Raw genomic sequence first — 23,918 nt, forward strand, 5'->3', positions numbered from 1 at the left:
CTAGAGTTATAGTCATGTCAGATGGAGGGGCTTTTGACACGTGCATGCTGTCTGAGTCAGTCCATCCTCTTCATGGGCGTGGGTTAGATGTGGCTACAGGCCCCACGCTTTCAACTGCCAGGCTCTCCCTCCGTCTCTCTGGGGCCGACGTCCAGGATCGGCCTGGTGACAGACTAGACAGCATTATTAACATTGGCCATGGAATTGTCCTGCCGGAGACCGGCTGTTACCCATTGATGCATCCTGTTTGTCCATAGCTCCCGCTCTGTAGCATCTCCACTCCTCCTTATGGTGGTGACAATACCTGGTCCCTTGTGGGGGTCACTACACTCATTGGTGTGGTTAATCTCATGGTTCTGCTTGTTTGAGGTTTTCCCAAATAAGATATATATGTATATGTACACATGCTATATTTCGGTTAATTTTACTTTATTTTTACTCGCTTAAATTTACTTGATTCCAGCTAATTTGTGAATGAATACGTTTTTGTTTGTGTATGGTCAATCCATTTTTATGTAAATATGGTTTCATGCTGTATTGATTTACAATAAATTCATTGCATTTCATTCAATCTTGTTGCTTTACTACAAAAAACACATCTGATTGAGGAAGACTACAAAACATTGAGAAAGGATTTTGGTAAACCAAGTATTTCATGCGTCATATGGTAAGAAGAGGGGTGTGGCCATAGTAATTAATACATCTCTACCATTCTCTGAAGAGAAAGTGATAAAAGATAATAGGAGAAGATATGTAATGGTTGACCCTATTACATAGCTAAAGGTAATGAATCTTTTTTTCATTTCATACCTATTAGAATTAAAATGATTAACAAGCATAATGGCACAGAGAATGCAGAGATGTGTATATATACAAAGGGTTGAAATATATGTTGTTATTATTATTATTATTACTTTATTATCACATAACAGCTATTTGAAGCAAACTATGGAAAATGTATAACAGTGAAATACATTCTTAGAAATGTCTACCGTGTCATGATTACAAAGATACCACTTGAACACACACACTGTGACACATTGGTCACACGCGCGATGCGCGCGAAACACACACACAACACACAGTTTCAAATCTACTAACGGGTCTTCGTTGTCATCGTTGTCATCGTTGGCATCGCGAATCATAGCGAATCATAGCGAATCATAGCGAATCATAGCGCTACCTATGGCCGGAAAGGGCAGAACCTATGACCGGATCTGGTAGGGTAGGAAAAACCTGTACCTACACCGGCAACAGCTCTAGTGCACATTCCTGGAGTCAGCATGCCAATTGCATGCTCCCTCAAAACTTGCGACATCTGTGGCAAAACATGAAATGACATTAAACTAAAACCTGGTACACATGTAAGGATTTTTTACATTTTAACAGATTTTTTATCTGAGAGAGACCCCCACACACGAAGATAAAAAATCATGGATTGAACAGCCTTGATCGTTTTGTGTGTGGTGTGCGCCGATATTCCCAATACAGCACCCCGCATACATAAAGATCTGTCGTTATGACAGTCTCTACTCTAGAGTCTTTTTCCCCAAGCCAGAAATCTCTCGTGATCAAACGTGATCTAACGTAGTACCCTGACTGACCTGTATGAGGCAGCCATGTGCGACAGGGCAAATAAAGTGCCGAAGAACGAAAAGAAGAAGTCACCTCGCTTCTTGATTGGCTACATTCCATGCACGTCACAATCGGACTCGGGAGCAGGGTTGCCAGATGGGATTGACACTTTCCAGCCTAACCACAGTCTAAAACCGCTAATTCCACCCCCAAAAACGAGCCCATCTAGCAACCCTGCTCGGGAGTTGTCGGGAGTTGCCCACACACATGAGGATGTTTGGTCATAAATATTGAACACGTTTAATATTTACGATTGTCAGCCCCGACCATTTTCCGAGCAGATTGTCGGGAGAAATGGACTCTTAACACACCTCACACCACAGGATAATCTTGTAGGATAATCTTAAGAGCCATCCGATAATCGGGCATTTGCTGTACTTGGTTGGAAGGGGGAAAATCGGCCAAAAATCGGCCAGATTATCTTTATGTGTGTATCAGGCTTTAGCTGGGGTGCTGCAGCTGAAGAGTATCAAATAGAGTGCAAAAAACAATGTTTATTGCGAGCTTTCGGTCTCGGACAATGTAAACAACAGCTGTATATGACTAGTTTGTATGACGCAGTTTGACGAGACTGAAGAGATGCGCAATGCATTATGGGGATGTTGAGTAGGAATAGCATGCATTGATCGCATACTCAAAGATTTGACAAAATCTAGTATATATGTTACAGTACATGTGGGAATACGGTACATGTGGGAAAACTAGGGTTAGGGTTAGGTGCTACGTCGATTTGGTACATGCTGGCATGTCTAACCCTAACCCTAATCCTAACTGTAGCACCCTAGCACCTAACCCTAACCGTATTCCCACATGTACCGTAACATATATACTACATTTCTCGCATACTCAAATTTCACATACTGTACAATGTGAACGCTCTCACATACTCATATCTAGTATGAGTAGTATGCTAGTATGCCATTCCGAACACAGCCCCAGTCAAATGGGTAGTTGCCAGACAGTGACTGACTGTGACTGAATGACATACAATGGTGGGAGTTGGCAGTCCCACTCATATTTTCTTTTTATTGACAGATACAGTAGAGATTTAGACAGGAAGGATGGGTGAGAGAGAGAGGAGGGATGACATGCAGGATATGTCCCCGGCCGGAATCGAACCGGGGACCCTGCGGTTACATGGTCAACGCTTAACCCGCTACACCACCTAAGCGCCCCATCGACATGTTTTTAAAAAAGATTACAAGAATATTTTGTCTAGAAGCTTTTCACCATCAGATATTAGCGAGTTGTTTGCCCGAGTTTTCTGCCTGTAGTGACTTTTGCTGTGATATGATTGGATAATTTCTATTTTGGGGCTTGGCTTAGTGATAGGTTAATTGCCTCCTATTTAAGATGTGGAACTGAAAGAGGGACAAACAACCCTGGTTATAGGTAATAACTAGGCAGCTCATGTTTAGATAAATCAGTCCACTTGATGCAGAATCGTGTTATGACACTGGGTCTCTGAACATGCTTGATGAAAAGGCAAAGGCCCCTTCATGCGACTGACGTCAGCCAGCTCCTTACAGTGTTGTAGCCTGGAGGGATCGGCAGTCAATGATCCGCTGGCCTGGTGGTCTCATCTAGTGAACTGCTGGCCTGGTGGTCTCATCTAGTGATCCGCTGGCCTGGTGGTCTCATCTAGTGAACTGCTGGCCTGGTGGTCTCATCTAGTGAACTGCTGGCCTGGTGGTCTCATCTAGTGATCCGCTGGCCTGGTGGTCTCATCTAGTGGTCTGCTGGCCTGGTGGTCTCATCTAGTGGTCTGCTGGCCTGGTGGTCTCATCTAGTGATCCGCTGGCCTGGTGGTCTCATCTAGTGATCCGCTGGCCTGGTGGTCTCATCTAGTGATCCGCTGGCCTGGTGGTCTCATCTAGTGATCCGCTGACCTGGTGGTCTCATCTAGTGGTAGGAGGTTGTTGGCTGCATAAACTCTGAAGGCAGCCGGCAGGTTGTTGAGACTGGGTCCGGTGCTGCCCACTGCCCTGGTTGGGCCCTGATAAGCCGTGGAGGTTGCTGGAGCCTCCTGGCAGCATCATATTGTAGACATTCTGAGGTTGCAGTGTCCTGTTTCTGTAAGTTAGCTTAGCTGGCTACCTCATTGATTCTGTTTCAGTTCCACAAGGCTCAAATAACTGGTGGCCAAAGCAGTACCTGTAGACAAGAGCAGGTAGGAACTCTGCACGTGGATCCTCAGGACGTTGGCCTCAGCAGTTAGGGACACCCGCTAGTCATCACAAGAGAGCCAGTCCCCTGATGTAGATGTCATTGCAAACTCAGCAAACCATGTCATTATGGACCTCACTTTGTGTATGGGGGGCCATTGTCATGCTGAAACTGGAAAGGGCCTTCCCCAAACTGTTGCCACAAAGCTGGAAGCATATCATTCTATAGAATCACATTGTATGCTGTAGCTGTAGATTTCCCTTCACTGGAACTAAGGGGCCTAGCCCAAACGATGAAAACAGCCACAGACGATATTGTGTCCACATACATTGCCAGGAGATTCAATAAGATAGTTGTATATGTCATGTGAATAAGGCCTCAGGCCATTGGGTCAGGTCGTTCGTCCATTTCGATGGAGACAGACTGAATGGAATGGAATGGAATGGAATGGAATGGAATGGAATGGACTTTATTTGTCATTGCTACAGTACAGGTACCAAACAACGAAATTTAGGAGGGGTGGCTGCCCTGGTGTTAGGAAAGGGGAAAAAAAAGAAAAAAACACATTTTAGAAAAAGCATAAAAGCATAAAATCACAAGAAGGTAAGGAGCTGGTTTACATCAATAAAGGCTATGTACACAATCCACTGTACTATACTGCACAGATAGTCAACTAGGGTTGTCATATTGCACAAAGAGTATTTTTTCACATTATTTTAAAGTGTCACAGTTTGCAGGCTTGAAAATGTACATGTTTGTGCCTCAGCACTAGCTGCCATACAATCCGTCCGGACTGTCCTGGGCCCAGAACTTAGGCCTTTTCTGTGTTCAGGGCCTTGACGGCCCTGTGGTAGAAGCAGTCCTTCAGTCTGTTTGTCTTAGCGGCCGGGGTCCTGTACCTCCTGTTCGAGGGCAGCTTGACAAAGTGTACGTGCCCAGGGTGGGTCGTGTCTGAATGGACATTCATCAACGCCTATTTAGTTATTTATAATGACGCCGATCATTGATTGGCACCAACATTACATTACAATTGTTTGCCTGACTGGCCATCGCATTTCGGCTCCTAATAGCTATAAAGCAATACTGATTACTCATTTTGTGCTATTAAATTAGCAAAGACCTCGAATTTGTATTTACCACCTGTCAAACTAAAGGGACTGTTTTCACCCAAAAAGGCATGGCATGAGGGCAAAATACCCGGATGCGTTGCTCTGATGAATGGCTCAGAGAACACAGATGTCTGCAGTGTTGACACCTACTGTACTGGAGAAACATCACCTTTCACAGAGAAGACAAACATGGCTACTAAACTTTGCTTTCTGTCTTTATTGATCCAGGTAGGTCGATAAGGATTTTAAAACATGACAGACATTACATTGTTTTGTGATATTGTTCAAACAAAAGCTACATCTTGACAAATGTAATTAGGATAAAGTATGACATGTTTTCATGGCCATTAGAGTTAGTGTAATATGATCTATTAGATTACTATTTTGTTTGAAACTGTGGGTCCTCTACCTTTATATGTTCTGTCCGACTACTATTCAGTTTGTGTTACGTTTCTCTAAAGGTTCTGTATGTATACAATAGTGTCGGGTCCAGGTGCGGTGTATGTAAAGAATGAGACAGAGATATAATAAAATAAAGACTCTCTTTACTGAGACGTATAGTTCGCAGGTACAAACATAAACTTTCAGACGGAACAACAAAAAGGGGAGCAGTAGGGCTCAGCACGTATGCAATAATAACTAAGGAACTGAGGTCAATAATAAAGTACACGGAAACTAAAGTTTGAGCAGAGGGCTCCAAAGGAGGTACAAGGTTGCAAACCAGCAAACAAAGTCAAGGCTCAATCACGTTCAGGGTAACGGATACGTGAAGTGGTAATACGTACACAGGATACTGAAGCATTCCAAACGGGGTAACACAAGTGATCGACTAACAAGGGAACAGGGAAAAGGGACACACCTAAATAGCCACATACAAACATACAACAGGTGACAGGTATTACCAATTAGTTCCAATAAAGTCCAGCCACCAGTAGGTGGTGTCGGAGAGTCGGAGACTCCCCTGGTGACAAGTTTGAAAGGTTTTACACAAACATACCATACTAGTACCATACTACTGTGTGATTTCCCCCCCCACAAACATGGCAGCACCAGTGTTTGTCATAATATGATCTATTTTATATTACTCTAACCAAAAGGGTCTCTCCACTGTGTAAGCACATGCACTTGCAGAGTACTATTATCATTTTTTAAAATCTTTTTTTGTACTATTATATTTTTTGACAAAAATGACAGCAATACACATTATATTACATTACCAGCATTTCACCATTACTTGTATGTGTAAATGGAGCTGGGACTGGACATACTGTTCCTGCTCCAGACTTAGTCATGCTACGTGTATATTCCCAGTAAGGGGTCTGTGGATATGGGGCAAGGGATGCAAGTAACGTTAGAGCCTTCCCTGCCACCCCTGGAACCTATTCCTGACATGGTTTAAGCAAGAATGCAACTTCTTCACAATTTTCGTGACCCCTACTTGAAGAGAGGTGATTTCTGAAGTACACTGCAATTGAGATTAAGGTCTGAAATTAACACACTAATGTGCTCAAAACCACAAGTGCCGACGACACAACAATCATGATTACGTAGCTGTTGGTCTTAATTATGTGTATGCAGTCATTCATGTGTTTGGACTATTTTTATGACTAAATTGCAAATGCAAAGTTAGCTGACACAGCAATAGCCCATCCTTTTCAGAATGCATTGACTGGATTACAGGAAGTTTCCCTAGTTCTCTTGATTTGTAAGAGGCCCATGGATGTCTGCAATGAATAATAAACATTTTAAAAACTATCGCAAAATGTAGGAAAATAAACCTAGAACCTAAAGGAACCCAAACCTATATCTATGCTTTATCCACATCCACTGACTGCGTTGCTTTCAGGGGTGATAGTGTGAAAACCCTCTCCTCCGGTTCCCTCTGAGTGCTGTGGACCACTCAACACCTGAGCTCTGATCCATCATCTTCCCTGTTTGGAGTCAGTTTGAGGAGGTCCACAGAGTAGAGGCCTTGATGTTGAGGCTCGGGGGGGGAGTTAAAGACACCAGTAAGGACCTGTCCGTTCTTCAACCAAGTGACAGAAACGTCTTCAGGACAGAAGTCTTTGACACAGAGGTTGAATGTGCATTATTCACCCAGTAGAGGGCGCAGCGGGTCACACTTGATGAACATCACTCTGGAGGGGTACCTGACAAAACAGACAGATGAAAGTAAACGTCTTATAGATGCTCAATGCTGTTTCTACTAAGGACAAACTGATTTGTTTAAAAATAGTTTTTAGTGCACACCCTAAACTTACCTTGAGTATGTATATGGTAGAGCACGTCTTTGTATCCTGGCCCAGGGAAGCTGGAGTGATACCCACGGCAGGTGTAGACCACCCAGGGAAGCTGGAGTGATACACGCGGGAGGTGTAGACCACCCTGGGAAGCTGGAGTGATACACGCGGGAGGTGTAGACCACCCTGGGAAGCTGGAGTGATACACGCGGGAGGTGTAGACCACCAGGTGTAGACCCACCCTTCGTCTTCTTTGCCCGTAATTAGAGACCATCCCCACCTGCTCCCCATCGTTTCTTGACTCTAGATGGACGTCTGCTGACCACTCTAGATGGACGTCTGCTGACCACTCTAGATGGACGTCTTCTGACCACTCTAGATGGACGTCTTCTGGGTGGAACTTCTCAACCCAACAGCATAAAACCAGCGACCTCCCCAGTCCCCACCTTGGGGATCTGAGGGACACTCCCCCACCTTGGGGATCTGAGGGACACTCCCCCACCTTGGGGATCTGAGGGAAGGACGGGGACCCTGGAGGAATTAAAAAAGAAAGAAACATAATAGTAATGAGGGACTCAGTGTGATTGACTCAGTGTAATTGAAGGACTGTGTTAAGTTGTGCTATATGAACAAGATATTACTGACCAAGAATTTGTCTGAACAGAACAGGGTCGAGTTTCTCAAGAGCTTCAGAAACATAATCTTTTTTTAGTCAATAGTAGGCAATGGGCGTAAATAACATGTTAGCACTTTGATGCTTATAAGAAATGACCCCAGCTCAGTATGACTACACCTGTTTTACTACCTTTTACTTTCACAATGGTCTCTGGTGACCTCCTTGCCTCTGTACAACACAACACACTGGTATTTAGCCTGTTTGTCACTAACAATCAGGCAGACAGACAGAGTGGACACATGATGCATCTTTTCAGAGTGTATGGTAGCTTGGTCACTCAGGTCTTCTCTGGAGGAGCTGTACAACACACGCTGTCTCAGGAGGGCCTCCAAGATCTCCAAGGACCCGACCCACCCTGGGCACGTACACTTTGTCAAGCTGCCCTCGAACAGGAGGTACAGGATCCCGGCCGCTAAGACAAACAGACTGAAGGACTGCTTCTACCACAGGGCCGTCAAGGCCCTGAACACAGAAAAGGCCTAAGTTCTGGGCCCAGGACAGTCCGGACGGATTGTATGGCAGCTAGTGCTGAGGCACAAACATGTAAATTTTCAAGCCTGCAAACTGTGACACTTTAAAAATAATGTGAAAAAATACTCTTGTGCAATATGACAACCCTAGTTGACTATCTGTGCAGTATAGTACAGTGGATTGTGTACATAGCCTTTATTGATGTAAACCAGCTCCTTACCTTCTTGTGATTTTATGCTTTTATGCTTTTTCTAAAATAAAAAAAAAAAAAAAAAATCCTTTCCTAACACCAGGGGAGCCACCCCTCCTAAATTTCGTTGTTTGGTACCTGTACTGTAGCAATGACAAATAAAGTCCATTCCATTCCATTCCATTGAACATGAGCGAATCAGTCTTCAATTGGCTGTTTGAGGTCAAGGTGAAATCTTGTGTCCTCCTAAACCATTTGACTTTGAGTTATCTCTGTCTTATTCCTTTTATGACGCATTTGAGGTCTGTTGGTATCTTGGCGTAAATGAGTGTGGGTTTGATGATGTCAGAGACGTTGGGTGGATCTGAGGAGAAAGTACATATTGAAACATAACACAATGCCTAATGTGTGTATGGTGTAGAGTGGGATAAATACATTTTCCATTCATCAGTGACTTTTCTGGTAGGAAAGTTACCAGTTACCATCCTTACCAAAACTGGCAGTGTGGCAATTTCACAGCGTAGTAACAACATTACAGTAAAGCAATCATATTAATGTGCAGTGTGCACGTATTGTTGTCATATGATATTGAGACGTACCTACAGTGAAAACAACTGTAGAGGGCCAATATGCCACCAATGACAGAAAATACCAGAATGACACTAACAACACTTGTCCCAGCCATCAGTATGGCAGCATTATACTCTGGAGAGAGAGGCATTATACAGTAGCTGGGAAGAGAGGATATTATAGAAACACAGTGATCAGCTGGAGCCTGGAGACAACACACATGATCATGAAAGGCAGGGGAGGCTGGTGGACGTAGAACCGAGACTCTTCGGAGGACAGACTCATTGGAATTCATGGAATGGATTGAGCCGGTCCTTCGAGTTCTACCTCCACCAGCCTCCCTTGTTAGCAGTATGATCTCACCTTGAACAGTCAGGGTTACTTTTTTCCTGTAAGGCCCAGACCTGTGTATGACCTTCTGTATACGGCTTCTCCTCTCCCTACAGCTGTGGCTTGTACAGTGATTCTACTGCTTGTTTGTTTGTTTGTTTATTAGGATCCCTGTTACGATGGGGTAATGTGTTTGGACCCAGGCGCAGAGTAGAACAGAGTAGACGGAGGCAGGAGTGTAATAAATAATAACGGTACTCTTTATTTTGAGTAAACGGAACAAATAATAACCGCACAGTAAGCGAATAAACAAAAGAGGAGAAAACAAGTCTCCGATAAACGTTCTAAATAATAACAGGAACAAGGCAGAGCAATGTACTTACAATCGTCAACTATACTTATTTCCTAATCCGGCGAGGAACAATAAGGCTAAGAAGAATCGTATACATATAACAAACGCAACATGAAGTGAACAACCGACAACCAGAGGGGAAACAGAGGGATCTAAATAGCCACAGCCAAACAACACACACCAGGTACAAATCAGTTAATTAGGACAGACAAATGCATACATAAAACACCAGAGGGCGCCAAAGGGTCGCTCCACAATAAGGTCGCTTCCCCAACCCTTACAGTATCCCCCCCCGACGAACGGCACCTGCCGTTCACCTGGGTGCCTCAGGATGTAGTTGGCGGAAGTCTGTAATTAGTTTTGGGTCCAATATGTCCCTCTGAGGCACCCAGGACCGTTCCTCCGGCCCATACCCCTCCCAATCCACCAAAAACTGTAAGCCCCTACCCCTCCGCCGGCAATCCATAATCCTCCGTACTGTATAAACAGTCTGTCCATCAATGATGCGTGGCGGGGGAACAGGGGGGGGTGGTGGGGACATGGGGCAAGTGACAAAGGGTTTCAGTAGGGACACATGAAAGGTCGGGTGAACCCGCATGGAAGGTGGGAGTAGTAGTCTATACGCCACCGGGTTCACCCGCCGCACCACTTTGAACGGACCCACGAACCGGGGCGCTAGCTTCCTGGACTCGACCCGGAGGGGAAGGTCCCGGGTCGAGAGCCACACCTTCTGCCCCGGGCGAAAGATCGGGGCCGGGCGACGCCTGCGGTTGGCCTGAAGCTGGGACCGAGCCGACGCCCGCTGAAGCGCCGCCCTCATCCGCCTCCAGGTCCGGCGACAGCGACCGACGTGGGCTTGGACGGAGGGCACCTCCGCCTCCTCCTCCTGCTCAGGGAATAGGGGGGGTTGATAGCCATATTGGCACTGAAAGGGGGATAGGCCAGTGGATGAGCAGAGGAGGGTGTTGTGGGCGTATTCCGCCCACGCCAGTCGCCGACTCCACGTCGCCGGATTGCCGGAGACGTAGCACCTCAGCACGCCTTCCAGGTCCTGGTTGACACGCTCCGTCTGCCCATTGGACTGTGGATGGAAACCGGAGGACAGGCTGACGGAGGCGCCGAGGCTGGTCGCGAACGCCTTCCAGAACCTGGAAGCGAACTGAGGACCCCGATCCGACACCATGTCCTGCGGGAGACCATGCACCCGGAAGATGTGCTGCACCACCAGGTCGGCCGTCTCTCGGGCCGAGGGGAGTTTGAGGAGGGGGATGAAGTGGGCCGCCTTGGAGAAACGGTCCACTACCACCAAGATGGTAGTGAACCCGTCAGAGGGAGGGAGCCCTGAAATAAAGTCAAGGGAGATGTGGGACCAGGGGCGTTTGGGGATGGGGAGGGGTCGGAGTAGCCCCGCTGAAGGCTGGCGAGATGTCTTGCTGCGCGCACACACAGGACAGGCTGCCACAAAGGCGCGCGTATCCCTCTCCGCTGTGGGCCACCAGAACCTCCTGCGAATAAAGTCCAGGGTCCTGGCAGCCCCGGGGTGGCTAGTGAGGGGCGACGCATGCGCCCATTGCAGCAGCCGTGAGCGCGCAGTCTTGGGAACATACAGCCTCCCCGGGGGTCCTCCCCCCGGATCCGGCTCCCGCCTGAGCGCCGCTCTCACCACTTTAGCGATCCCCCACGACACAGGGGCAACAATAAGGGTCTCCGGAACAATGGGGTGGGGTTTTTCCTCCCGGTCCGCCGGATCGAACTGCCGGGAGAGGGCGTCCGGCTTGACGTTTTTGGACCCCGGCCTAAAGGAGATGGAAAATTGGAAGCGTGTAAAAAACAGCGCCCACCTGGCTTGACGCGAATTGAGGCGCTTAGCCCCCTGGATGTAGGCCAGGTTCTTGTGGTCCGTCCACACCACAAACGGCTGTGCGGCCCCCTCCAGCCACTGCCTCCACTCCTCCAAAGCCAATTTAATGGCCAGCAGCTCCCGGTTTCCTACGTCATAATTACACTCGGCCGGGGACAGCCGACGTGAGAAAAAGGCGCAGGGATGTACCTTCCCATCCTTCCTGCACCTCTGGGAGAGCACCGCCCCCACCGCGAGATCTGAGGCGTCCACCTCCACCAGGAATGGTACTTCCGAGTCCGGATGGGCTAGGACCGGAGCAGAGGTGAACCGTTGCTTGAGGTCCACGAAGGCGGCCTCCGCCTCCGAGGACCAGGCGAACGTACGGAGGGTAGACCTGGTGAGGGCAGTTAAAGGGGCAGCTAGGGCACTAAAATTGCGGATAAAGCGTCTATAAAAATTAGCAAACCCTAGGAACCGCTGTAACTGTTTCAAAGAGGAGGGGCGGGGCCAGTCTAACACCGCACTAACCTTGGCAGGGTCCATGCTTAAATCCCCCCGTGTTATAATGAACCCCAGGAATGACACTGTGTCGGCGTGAAAGACACATTTCTCTGCCTTGACAAATAACTGGTGGTGGAGGAGGCGCTGGAGGACTTGACGGACATGACGTTGATGTTGAGTAATGCCTTTGGAAAAAATGAGGATATCGTCAAGGTACACAAAAACCGAATGACCAATCAAATCCCGCAGTACGTCGTTGACTAGTGCTTGAAATACTGCGGGTGCATTAGCGAGACCAAAGGGCATGACTAAATACTCATAATGTCCGTTAGGCGTGTTAAAAGCCGTCTTCCACTCGTCCCCCTCCCTCATCCTCACCAGGTTGTATGCATTGCGTAAATCCAGTTTGGTAAACACCCTTGCTCCTTGCAGTGACTCAAAGGCGGTATCCATGAGGGGCAGGGGATAGCGATTCTTTATGGAAATGTCATTTAGACCGCGGTAATCGATGCAGGGACGCTGTCCCCCGTCTTTCTTTGCCACAAAGAAGAAGCCTGCGCCAGCGGGCGAGGTGGAAGGACGGATATGACCCGCGGCCAGTGCTTCCTCTATGTATTTATTCATGGAGAGATTCTCCGGGCGAGAGAGGGAAAACAGGCGTCCCCGCGGCGGCACAGTACCCGGCAGCAGATTGATGGCACAGTCATAGGGTCTATGGGGGGGTAATTTCTCGGCCCGAGATTTACTGAACACTTCCCCCAGGTCCCAATATATCTGAGGCACCCCTGTCAGGTCGGGGCTGGAAGGGGAAGCAGGGCCAGGGGAATTAGGAAAAGGGGTGGAAAGGGGGAGAGGCGAGAACTGGGGCTGCAACGGGGATGCGAGAGTCGTGGGCGGAGACTCAGTACGCACTGTGACGGAGCCTGCTTCGAGGGAGAGTCGACCTGTGGACCAGTCAATGCGGGGGTTGAGAGAAGCTAACCAGGGGTGACCTAACACAATAGGGCAATCAGGAGAGGCCACAATAAAAAATCGTATGAGTTCCCAACGACCCCCTCCCACCTGGATATGTACAGGCATAGTGCGCTGGGTAATGATCCCCGACCCCAATGGCCGGCCGTCTAGGGCTCGAACAGGAACGGGTTCTTTCAATTCTTCCAAAGGAACCCCCCACCCCCAGGCCAGGCCTTCGTGCATTAAATTCCCCGCTGCCCCTGAGTCCACCAGAGCCCGAACTCGCTGGGTACAGTGTCCCCACCGCACCTTAACAGAAAAAAAAGTTCGTGGGTCATTGAAACCCGAGGGTATGTCCCTACCCGCTAATACCCCTCCCGATACTAGCGGGCTGCCCCGTTTCCCGAGGTCCCTGGACAGGCACTGTAGCGGTGACCCTTGCGACCGCAACGGAAGCAGCGCCGCTCGTCCAGCCGACGCCGCCTCTCTGTGCTGGAGAGGTGTGTTGCGCCCAGCTGCATGGCCTCCTCCTCCTCCGTGGTCTCCTCCGGGAACCCCCGAGTCGCCTCCCTAGCAGGAGGAGGTTGAAACGGAGCGCCCCTCGACGAGCCCCTCTCACGTGATCGCTCTCGGCGCCGATTGTCCACACGCACCGAGAGCTCCACTACGCCGTCTAGCCGCTCTGGGAGGTCCCGGAGGGCAAGTTGGTCTTTCATCGCCTCCGAGAGCCCCTGGGTATAGAGTACGGCCAGGGCCTTCTCCTCCCAACCCGCCTCCCTAGCTAGAGTGCGGAACTCGATGGAATAATCCGCCACCGAGCGATCCCCCTGTCGACACGCCGTGAGCCGCCGACCGGCTTCGTGCCCCGATATCACCCGGGAGGTGTCGAATATTTTGCGTAACTCCCGGGTGAATGCTGTAGCGTCGGAGCACGCCGGCGACTGACTCTCCCACTCGGCCGTGGCCCAGGACAGGGCACGGCCCGTCAACAGGGTGATGATGTAGGCCACTCGGGAGTGCTCGGTGGGGAAGGACAGGGGCTGCAGGCTGAAGATCAGTGAACACTGAGTCAGGAACTCTCTGCAGCCCTCTGGACGTCCATCATAGCGTTCGGGAGGAGGTAGTCGGGGTTCCCGCGTGGTCACCGGCGGTAGAGGAGGCATAGCTGCTGCTGCTGCTGCCGCTGGTGGAGTGGGGTTGGCCTGAGCGGCCACCAGGCTAGTCACGGCGATGGTCAGCTTTTCGATCTCCGCAAACATCGCCAGCTGGTTCCGCTCCTGCTGGGCTACCATAGCCCCTTGGGTATTCAGCACCGTGCGAATCTGCTCTACATCTGCTGGGTCCATAATGGTCGGTTGTTCTGTTACGATGGGGTAATGTGTTTGGACCCAGGCGCAGAGTAGAACAGAGTAGACGGAAGCAGGAGTGTAATAAATAATAACGGTACTCTTTATTTTGAGTAAACGGAACAAATAATAACCGCACAGTAAGCGAATAAACAAAAGAGGAGAAAACAAGTCTCCGATAAACGTTCTAAATAATAACAGGAACAAGGCAGAGCAATGTACTTACAATCGTCAACTATACTTATTTCCTAATCCGGCGAGGAACAATAAGGCTAAGAAGAATCGTATACATATAACAAACGCAACATGAAGTGAACAACCGACAACCAGAGGGGAAACAGAGGGATCTAAATAGCCACAGCCAAACAACACACACCAGGTACAAATCAGTTAATTAGGACAGACAAATGCATACATAAAACACCAGAGGGCGCCAAAGGGTCGCTCCACAATAAGGTCGCTTCCCCAACCCTTACAGATCCCCATTAGCTAATGCCATGACATTAGCTAGTCTTCCTGGGGTCCGACACAAAAATCATACTTTGACAATTGTCAACATTATATACATACAGACAATTGTAAACATTGTATACATACATACATCATAATAACAAAAGAAGAATTTTTTATTTTATTTTTTAAACAAAGAAAATAAATGAAATAACAGATCAGCAAACAAGATAAATCATTTACTGTTCAATCATCCACTGAGTTAATTGTATTAAGTGCTCTTTTATTGTTTTCTTGAAAGTGTATATAGAATTAGTTTTACTAACATGCTTGGGTAAAGAGTTCCATCCTGTAATGGCTCTATTGATTACACTAGGTCTAGGTGGTCTAGGTCTAGGCAGGGTTCGAGTTATGTGGGAGCCAATGGGAGCTGAGCTCCCATAAGGAAGGTCTGAGCTCCCATGAAAGCAGTAAAATCATACATCTGTGGGGGTCGCTAATAATACATTACCACAACCATTATTTGATCAAAAATTTCAATGTAATGAGTATTATTTATATTTATATTATAAATATTCTAAAATAAACAAAAGAAGTTTTCCAAAAGAACTACGCGCACCTGAATGGACTGTATAGCAAAAACAACAAAATTATTGGCCGAGATACCCGTAACTATCGCTTATAGCTGTTGTTTCATGTGGTGCTGTTGATGTGGTGAAATGAGTAGCCTATGGCTATTTAAAACTTGTAAGTCCCATCGCTGTGTGGGCATGATTCGCGCGCGTGCATGAGAACATTTCGCACTGTTATTATGGAGACCCCCACAAAGCTCAGCTTGATTGATTGATTGATTGAAAACTTTATTAGAAGATTTGCAGAAGTAGGTACATGAAAGTACATAGCTTATAACTCGAACCCTGAAAGTAGCTACAATAACTGCAGTTTCGACGTGCTCAGTAAGCGATCGATCAGACCTGGTTAACGGTTTTGGTTGAATGGTTGAAAATGTTAACTCAGTCATCCTTCTGCACTTCTGAATCCTCCACTGCCTCCATAGCAAGGAGTAAAGGCCGATTTAAAGTTCTGCATAAAATCGACGCCGTAGCCTTGCGTGGGCCCGCGTGGGCCCGCCTTGCCTACGGAGAGGGTTGACGTGCACATCTCCACAATTTTAAGAACGCAAAAAGATCGCTATTATGCCGCTTTGAGCTCCGTTGCGTTCCTAACCGGAAGAGGCACAGCACAGGGGCATAGAAAACACACTGCCACCTAGCGATGTGACGGTGTAATTGCAGCGCGGCCTACGCAGAAGTGTAAAGTGCGAGAGCCCTTACGTAGGGAACGTAAGCTACGCACGTAAATTCGACGCAGAACTTTAAATCGGCCTTAACAGTACAGCTGGCATACCTATGAAGGGTCTGGCTCTTACCACCCAGAGCTCGTATAATAAGTCATGTTCTTGCATGAGGAAAAAATAAACAGCTCGGGGCATTGAGATTCAGCAGTCCTGCCAGAGTGGATGAAAGTCTGTGTTTTATTCTAGCAATGCTTAGTGTGAGACATTACAAATCCCTGAGTGCAATGCACCAGCATTGGTATTCATCAGGAGAATCCATCATTCTCTTAACTGTCAGGAAGCATGGGATGGACTAAATTCACAGTATTGGTATTCTACTACCTCTTCACCACCTAAATCATCAAATCACATTTAATTAAAAAATCAGAGAAAATACACATATGTGAAACACAGAAAATAACTTCTCAGTCAATAGTTAATAATAAATCACAACAAAACTTTAATAACTTTAACAAAATAACTTTGGAATCAAACAATGTAAAACAATATAAAAACATATTGCCATACATAACAAATAAACGAAGAAAAAGAATGTCGTATACATTTAAAAAGCAATGTCTTCTACTACTACTGAACTTGATCACTACTTGATCCACACCAATTCCTCTTATCGCTACAAAGACATAGACACCACAGCCATTTTGTCATTGAGTATAGAGTCAACCTTCAGATCTGTAGGGAGGGTTATGGTGTTCCGGGTCGGTCACGTCCCACAGCCTCTGGAACTCTCCGATGAAGGGCTGGACCAGGTCCGGCTCCTCCGTGACCAGGATGTTCTCCTTGTTCTTCTGGATGGCCGCCGCGGTCCAGTTGAGGGAACCCATGATCAGACGGCGCCCGTCCACCACCACAAACTTGTGGTGCATGTGCACGGCGCCCTTGTCACACCTCACAATGATACCTGAAGGAGATGAGGAGGCCACACACACACAGAGGAGAATCATGTCAGGTGAATCATGTCAGGAGAATCATGTCAGGTGAATCACGTCAGGAGAATCACGTCAGGAGAATCACGTCAGGAGAATCACGTCAGGAGAATCACGTCAGGTGAATCATGTCAGGTGAATCACGTCAGGTCAGTCATGTCAGGTGAATCATGTCAGGTGAATCACGTCAGGTCAGTCATGTCAGGTGAATCACGTCAGGTGAATCATGTCAGGTGAATCACGTCAGGTCAGTCATGTCAGGAGAATCACGTCAGGAGAATCACGTCAGGAGAATCACGTCAGGTGAATCACGTCAGGTCAGTCATGTCAGGAGAATCATGTCAGGAGAATCACGTCAGGTGAATCACGTCAGGTCAGTCATGTCAGGAGAATCACGTCAGGTCAGTCATGTCAGGTGAATCACGTCAGGTCAGTCATGTCAGGTGAATCATGTCAGGTCAGTCATGTCAGGTGAATCATGTCAGGTCAGTCATGTCAGGTTACTGTGGCTTTATGGAAACATCTGTTTGTTATCTGTATCAGCCCGTAAACTCCCTACTGGGTAATCCCTTCATTCTGCAGGTAAACGATTCCTCCCCTCCACTCCCGCCTCCGTCTCAAACTGTATTGGAGTAAAAGGTCAGCAGGGAAGAAACTTGAATAGTGAACCTTAAACCTTAAACCTAAACCTAGGGCCTTTTCAGCCGCAGCCCCGTCCCTCTGGAACGCCCTCCCCAACCACAACAGACAGACAGGCCAACACCCTCCCAACATTTAAACAGGCCCTCAAAACCCACATCTTCAAGCTCGCCTTCACCAGTTAACCCTCTCCCCCCTCCCCTTCCCATGTGTCCCCAGCACTACCTTAATTAGGCCCCTATACTTTCTTTTATTTATTTTTTGTTTCTTTTTATTATTTCTACTCGATCTTTTCAGTTTGTAAAGCGTCTTTGAGTGTCTAGAAAAGCGCTATATAAGTCTAATGTATTATTATTATTATTATTATTATTATTATTATTATTCTCTTCTATTGCACTTGGAGAAGGAGGACTCAGCCTGTGGAGTTCGCTACCGTGCGTACCTGCCCTACGGAGGGTCCCTATCTGGGAGCCAGTGATGAGTGTGTAGGCCATATCGGTGAGGATACGGATGGCGACGCCCCTGTTATGTAGCATTAGCATGGCACGGCTAAGCTGTGAGTTGGTGAAGGCAAACACACACAGGTCCAAGGAGGTGGTAGCAGACAGGATGTGGCCCAGGAGGCGAGAGAAGGAAGTCTCCCGACCATTTGGCAGTGGACAGGTGCACGATATGGGTCTAGGGGGGAAACAGTGAAAGAGGGGGAGGAGGGGGGTAGGTTAAAATAGCACTGTGGAGGACTTGTCAACAAATGTAATTTGTTGTAAATGTAAATACACTTCATATAGCCTAGATGGATTATTACTTGATTAATACCTATATTAGCTTCTCGCTCAAGACGTGGCATGTAGCAAAGACTCCATAAGCAAGGTTCTTCTCAACACAATTAGGCACTGACATAGTGTAATTGAACGGAAAGGTGGAACAAAGTGTTGGTTACAATGAAGGAGTGAAGAGGTGTTCTACGCATCCGTTCTCTGAAGGGAAGAAGAACACCTCTTTCAGGGGCCCTCTGGAGCCACGCCTGAGCCAGAAGCGACGGAAGAGCCAGCACAGGCATTCTCTGACGGTAAGGCCCAGGCCCACCCCCAGGCCCACGGTGGTAACTGTCCGCACCACTGACATCTAGAAAGGACGGAGGAGGAGGAGGGGGGGAGAGAGGGAGAGAGAGAAAGAAAGAGAGAGAGAGAGAGAGAGAGAGAGAGAGAGAGAGAGAGAGAGAGAGAGAGAGAGAGAGAGAGAGAGAGAGTGAGAGAGAAAAGGACATGTTGATGAAAGTTCAGGATGAATGTTCCTCTAAAAAACATTCATCTATCTTCTGTTTTAGTATCTATCTCTATATTTTGATTTGTAAAAATGCATTGTATTGAGACGTTGTGATAATGTCCTTTGAATAAAACTTGACATTATGGTAGATTGTTGTCTGAGTTGTGGACTTTTTTTTAACCGTTTGCAATCAAGCCCATGAGTGTTTGCAACACACCTGCAACACATGTCGGTTGGAGGAAGACTGGAGGGTGGCTTGCTTCATTGCTAGCATTTCTAACTGACTTCTTGCTTCATTGCTAGCATTTCTGACTGACTTCTTGGTTCATTACTAGCATTTCTAACTAATGACATTTCTAACTGACTGCTTATGGACTAACGGGCACATGTAAAGGGCTACACATGTCTCTGTTAATTCTGGATACAGCTGACTAGATGGCCTGTCTCTTTAACTAGCTAGTCGTTAGCTTGACTGGCTATGCAACCTAGGTATATATATATATATATTATATTATATATTATATATACCTGCCCCCTTGGTTGAAGCACTTTGCTCGACCTGTTTTCAGTCAGGGAAGTTTTCCAGCGCTGTTCACGTCCAGGTCACTCCAGGTCACGTCCAGGTCACTCGCCACGTTTGTGTGTATTACAAATACTGTTACCAACAGCAGGCTGGTGTCAAATGTTTTTTTTTGGCGCCCCCTTGTGGATGTTAAGGCACGACACGGCCGGCAAATCTTTTTTTGATTTCTGGCTATTTTGCTTCCATAACATGTCTTCTTTCACACTAGTGGAAAGAAGACGTCCAAAATACACATTTAAGTGTTTATTTCACTCTATTTTGTCTATGTGCGTCTGTATATTTCTCCTAAATTCACCAAAAGTTATCATTCTACCGCAACATGCAGTCACGCGACCATAGAACGCACCATGACGTCATTGGTATCGTTGGAAAGCTCTCTCACTCTTGCACAATGTTATCAGCCAAAAACAACATCGTTGGGGATAGCTGCGTGATTATTCTGACCGAAACCTGGCTAAATGACAACATTGTGGACACTACTGTTAGCTTAGAGGGGCGCACGCTACATCGCGCGGACCGAACGGAGCTTAGCGGGAAGTCAAGAGGAGGTGGGATCATAATATCGACGAAGGATAGCTGGTGCTTAAACACGAAAACTGTAAGTAGCCACTGCTCCCCAGACCTGGAATACTTGACTGTTAAATGCCGACCCACATACCTCCCTAGGGAGTTTAACGCGGTGCTAATTACATGTGTGTATATAGCGCCTAGCTCAGACAGCAAAGTAGCATTGGCGCGACTATATGACGTCATTAGTAGCCAACAAAGCACTGATCCACAGGCTATTCACATCATAGCGGGGGACTTTAATCATGTCGACCTGAAGGCAGTACTACCCAAGTTCTATCAGCATGTAAAATGTGCAACGAGAGGAGAAAAAACACTGGATAAGGTATACACCAACATCAAACGTGCTTACAAGGCTAGTCCGCTAGCTCATCTAGGCATGTCTGACCATGTGTCAATCCTCCTGATTCCTGCATACACTACAATGGGGAAAAGTGCTCCCATCACCACTAAGACTGTCAGAACCTGGCCAGAAGGGTCCGCTCCACTGCAGATCTGCCTAAATGACACCCTATGGCAGGAATATGAGCATGAGGACCTGGAACAGTACACGTCGTCGGTTCTGAACCACATAGTGAACTGCACCAACTCAGTCACCGTGGACAAACGGGTCCGGGTCTACCCCAACACGAAGCCATGGATGACTGGGAAGGTCCAAAAACTGATAAATGAGAGGGACAACGCCTTCTTCGCAGGGAAGCGCACACCGCTGTACAGCTCCACCAGGGCCAACCTAAAGCGCGGCATCAAAGCGGCCAAGGCAGAGCACAGAGAGAAGATTGAGGAATGCCTCCTGAGCAACGACTCCAGGCGGATGTGGCAGGGGGTTCAGCAGATGACAAACTTCAGAGCCAACAGGCTCACAGCCGCAGAGGACGACCCCCTGCTGGCGGGAAAGCTGAACACCTTCTACGCCCGGTTCGACGAGGGGCGAACGGAGGTAACCACAACACAAACACCACTCTCTCCAGCTCTCAGCAGCCTCACCCTCACAGAGCATGAGGTGAGACGCGTACTGAAGGCGGTGGACCCCAGGAAAGCCTCGGGGCCGGATGGCGTCCTGGGACGGGTGCTGAGAGACTGCGCCGACCAGCTGGCCGGGGTTTTCACCAACATCTTTAACCAGTCCCTGTCCCAGGCCACCGTCCCACCCTGCCTGAAAACCTCAACTATCATCCCAGTCCCGAAGAAAAGCACGGTGAGCTGCCTAAACGACTACCGCCCAGTGGCACTCACACCAATCATCATGAAGTGCTTCGAGAAACTAGTCCGGTCCCACATACTCACACGCCTCCCGCCCAACCTGGATCCATACCAGTTCGCCTACAGAGCCCACAGGTCCACAGAGGACGCCATAGCGACGACTCTCCACGCCACTCTATCCCACCTGGAGAGGGGAAACAGCTACGCGAGACTGCTCTTCGTGGACTTCAGCTCCGCCTTCAACACCATCCTTCCAGACAGGCTAGTGACCAAACTACTAGACCTGGGTCTATCACACTCTATATGTGCGTGGATCAAGGACTTCCTGACCGATCGCCCCCAGAGGGTGCGGGTGGGCCCCCACACCTCCACAGCCCTCAGCCTCAGCACTGGGTCCCCCCAGGGCTGCGTGCTAAGCCCCATCCTCTACAACCTCTACACCCACGACTTCACCCCCGTCCACCCCAGCAACTACATCGTAAAGTTTGCAGACGACACCACCGTGGTGGGATGTATCTCGGGGGGGGACGAGGCGGCGTACAGGGATGAGGTAGAGCAACTGAGCAAGCTGTGCAAGGTTAACAACCTGCTGCTAAACAAGTCAAAGACCTAGGAATTCATCGTAGACTTCAGGAGGAAAAAGTCCGAGATCCAGCCCCTGCTCATCGACGGAGAGAGCGTGGAGAGAGTCTCAACCCTCCGATTCCTGGGACACCACATGCGGGATGACCTGGCCTGGAAGGACAACACAAAAGGCACCATCAAGAGGGCACAACAGCGGCTATACACCCTGAGATGCCTCAGGAAAGAACACAACAAGCAGGAGATACTGGTGGCCTTCTACCACGGCGCAGTGGAGAGCATCCTCACCTACGGCATCTGCAACTGGTTCCACAGCTGCACAACAGCGGAGAGAAACGCGCTACAGAGAGTTGTGAGAACAGCACAGAAGATCACCGGCGCCCCCCTCCCCTCTCTGGAGGAGCTGTACAACACACGCTGTCTCAGGAGGGCCTCCAAGATCTCCAGGGACCCGACCCACCCTGGGCACGTACACTTTGTCAAGCTGCCCTCGAACAGGAGGTACAGGACCCCGGCCGCTAAGACAAACAGACTGAAGGACTGCTTCTACCACAGGGCCGTCAAGGCCCTGAACACAGAAAAGGCCTAAGTTCTGGGCCCAGGACAGTCCGGACGGATTGTATGGCAGCTAGTGCTGAGGCACAAACATGTACATTTTCAAGCCTGCAAACTGTGACACTTTAAAATAATGTGAAAAAATACTTTGGTGCAATATGACAACCCTAGTTGACTATCTGTGCAGTATAGTACAGTGGATTGTGTACATAGCCTTTATTGATGTAAACCAGCTCCTTACCTTCTTGTGATTTTATGCTTTTATGCTTTTTCTAAAATGTTTTTTTTTTTTCCCCTTTCCTAACACCAGGGGAGCCACCCCTCCTAAATTTCGTTGTTTGGTACCTGTACTGTAGCAATGACAAATAAAGTCCATTCCATTCCATTCCATCGGATCCAAATATGTTAATTTACTATGTGTCAGCAACCAATCGTGAAAGTACAAAGGTGGTTTTTAACCGAAGCAAGAAATGTCATTGGCTGGTGTTGATTTCTGACAACGTGATTCGTTCAGATGCATCACGTGACGTGCTCTGGTTCCTTCCTGCCTTCTTCCTGGTTTAGATTTCTGCGGGACATTTAAAAATGCCGAAATGATTGCCTCTGAAGAGATCCCAGAAAAGACAAAAACATTTGTCATTCGCAAGAGCTAACCGAAAGAATGAAAGAATGAAAGAATGAAAGAATGAAAGAATGAAAGGGAAAAGAAGGAAAAGCTGGTTAATAAAACAGATGATGAAAGGCCTGAAAGTGCATCAATGCATAAGCTCTCATATGGGAAACAGGGGCCCGTTCCACTAAACGAGATTATCTTCTAAGCCTCGATAAAGTTCTAATCGGCGATAATGTTAGCTTGCGTTCGGTGCCATCAATGTGGCTCAAATAATTCGCTGTTTGGTTGCTATGCAACATATCCTTCTGAGTCAGATATAATTAGCCTGGTCGCGAGCAGGCTAAAAGGCTGGCTAAAGTAATACGTGCGTCAAAATTGTCTCACAGGCGGAAACTATATCCCGAACGACAGTTCCATCAAGTGTCTTTTAGGAAATATTAGTTCCCACTTTTTACGAGATAGATAGTTTGATAATTTGAAAGTGTGATCGATCGATAGATAGATAGTTTGATTGTGTGATAGATAACCTGATATTTTGAAAGTGTGATAGATAGATAGATCGATAGATAAATAAATTAAAAAGTGTAAAAAATTAAATAAAACAAATAGGTATGTCTATCAACTTGCATTGCTTTTATCACAGCAGTCTGGCTGGCGCAGTGGTTAAGGCAGCCAGCTAGAGTTCCGAAGGTTCCGGGTTCGAGACTTGACTAAGTTATTTATTTATTTATTTTTACATTTAACCGAAGCCTTCATGCAAAGGCTTAAACACCATTGTAATCGTGTCAGTTCTT

At 47.6% G+C, this 23,918-nt stretch overlaps 1 protein-coding gene across 1 annotated transcript; it reads right to left on the minus strand.

Annotated features, from left to right (window-relative positions):
• Nucleotides 1-16,849: 16,849 nt before the first annotated feature.
• LOC308171291 (mitochondrial cardiolipin hydrolase-like) lies at nt 16,850-18,880 on the minus strand (the record flags this gene model as incomplete). Its single annotated transcript, XM_080546125.1, has 3 exons — nt 16,850-17,091; nt 18,198-18,433; nt 18,696-18,880. 3 exons carry the CDS (start codon nt 18,878-18,880, stop codon nt 16,850-16,852), a joined length of 663 nt encoding a protein of 220 aa, XP_080402251.1.
• Between the last annotated feature and the right edge of the window lie 5,038 nt (nt 18,881-23,918).

Source organism: Nansenia antarctica (genome assembly GCF_963989245.1).
Source record: "Nansenia antarctica genome assembly, chromosome: 15".
NCBI lineage: Eukaryota > Metazoa > Chordata > Actinopteri > Argentiniformes > Microstomatidae > Nansenia > Nansenia antarctica.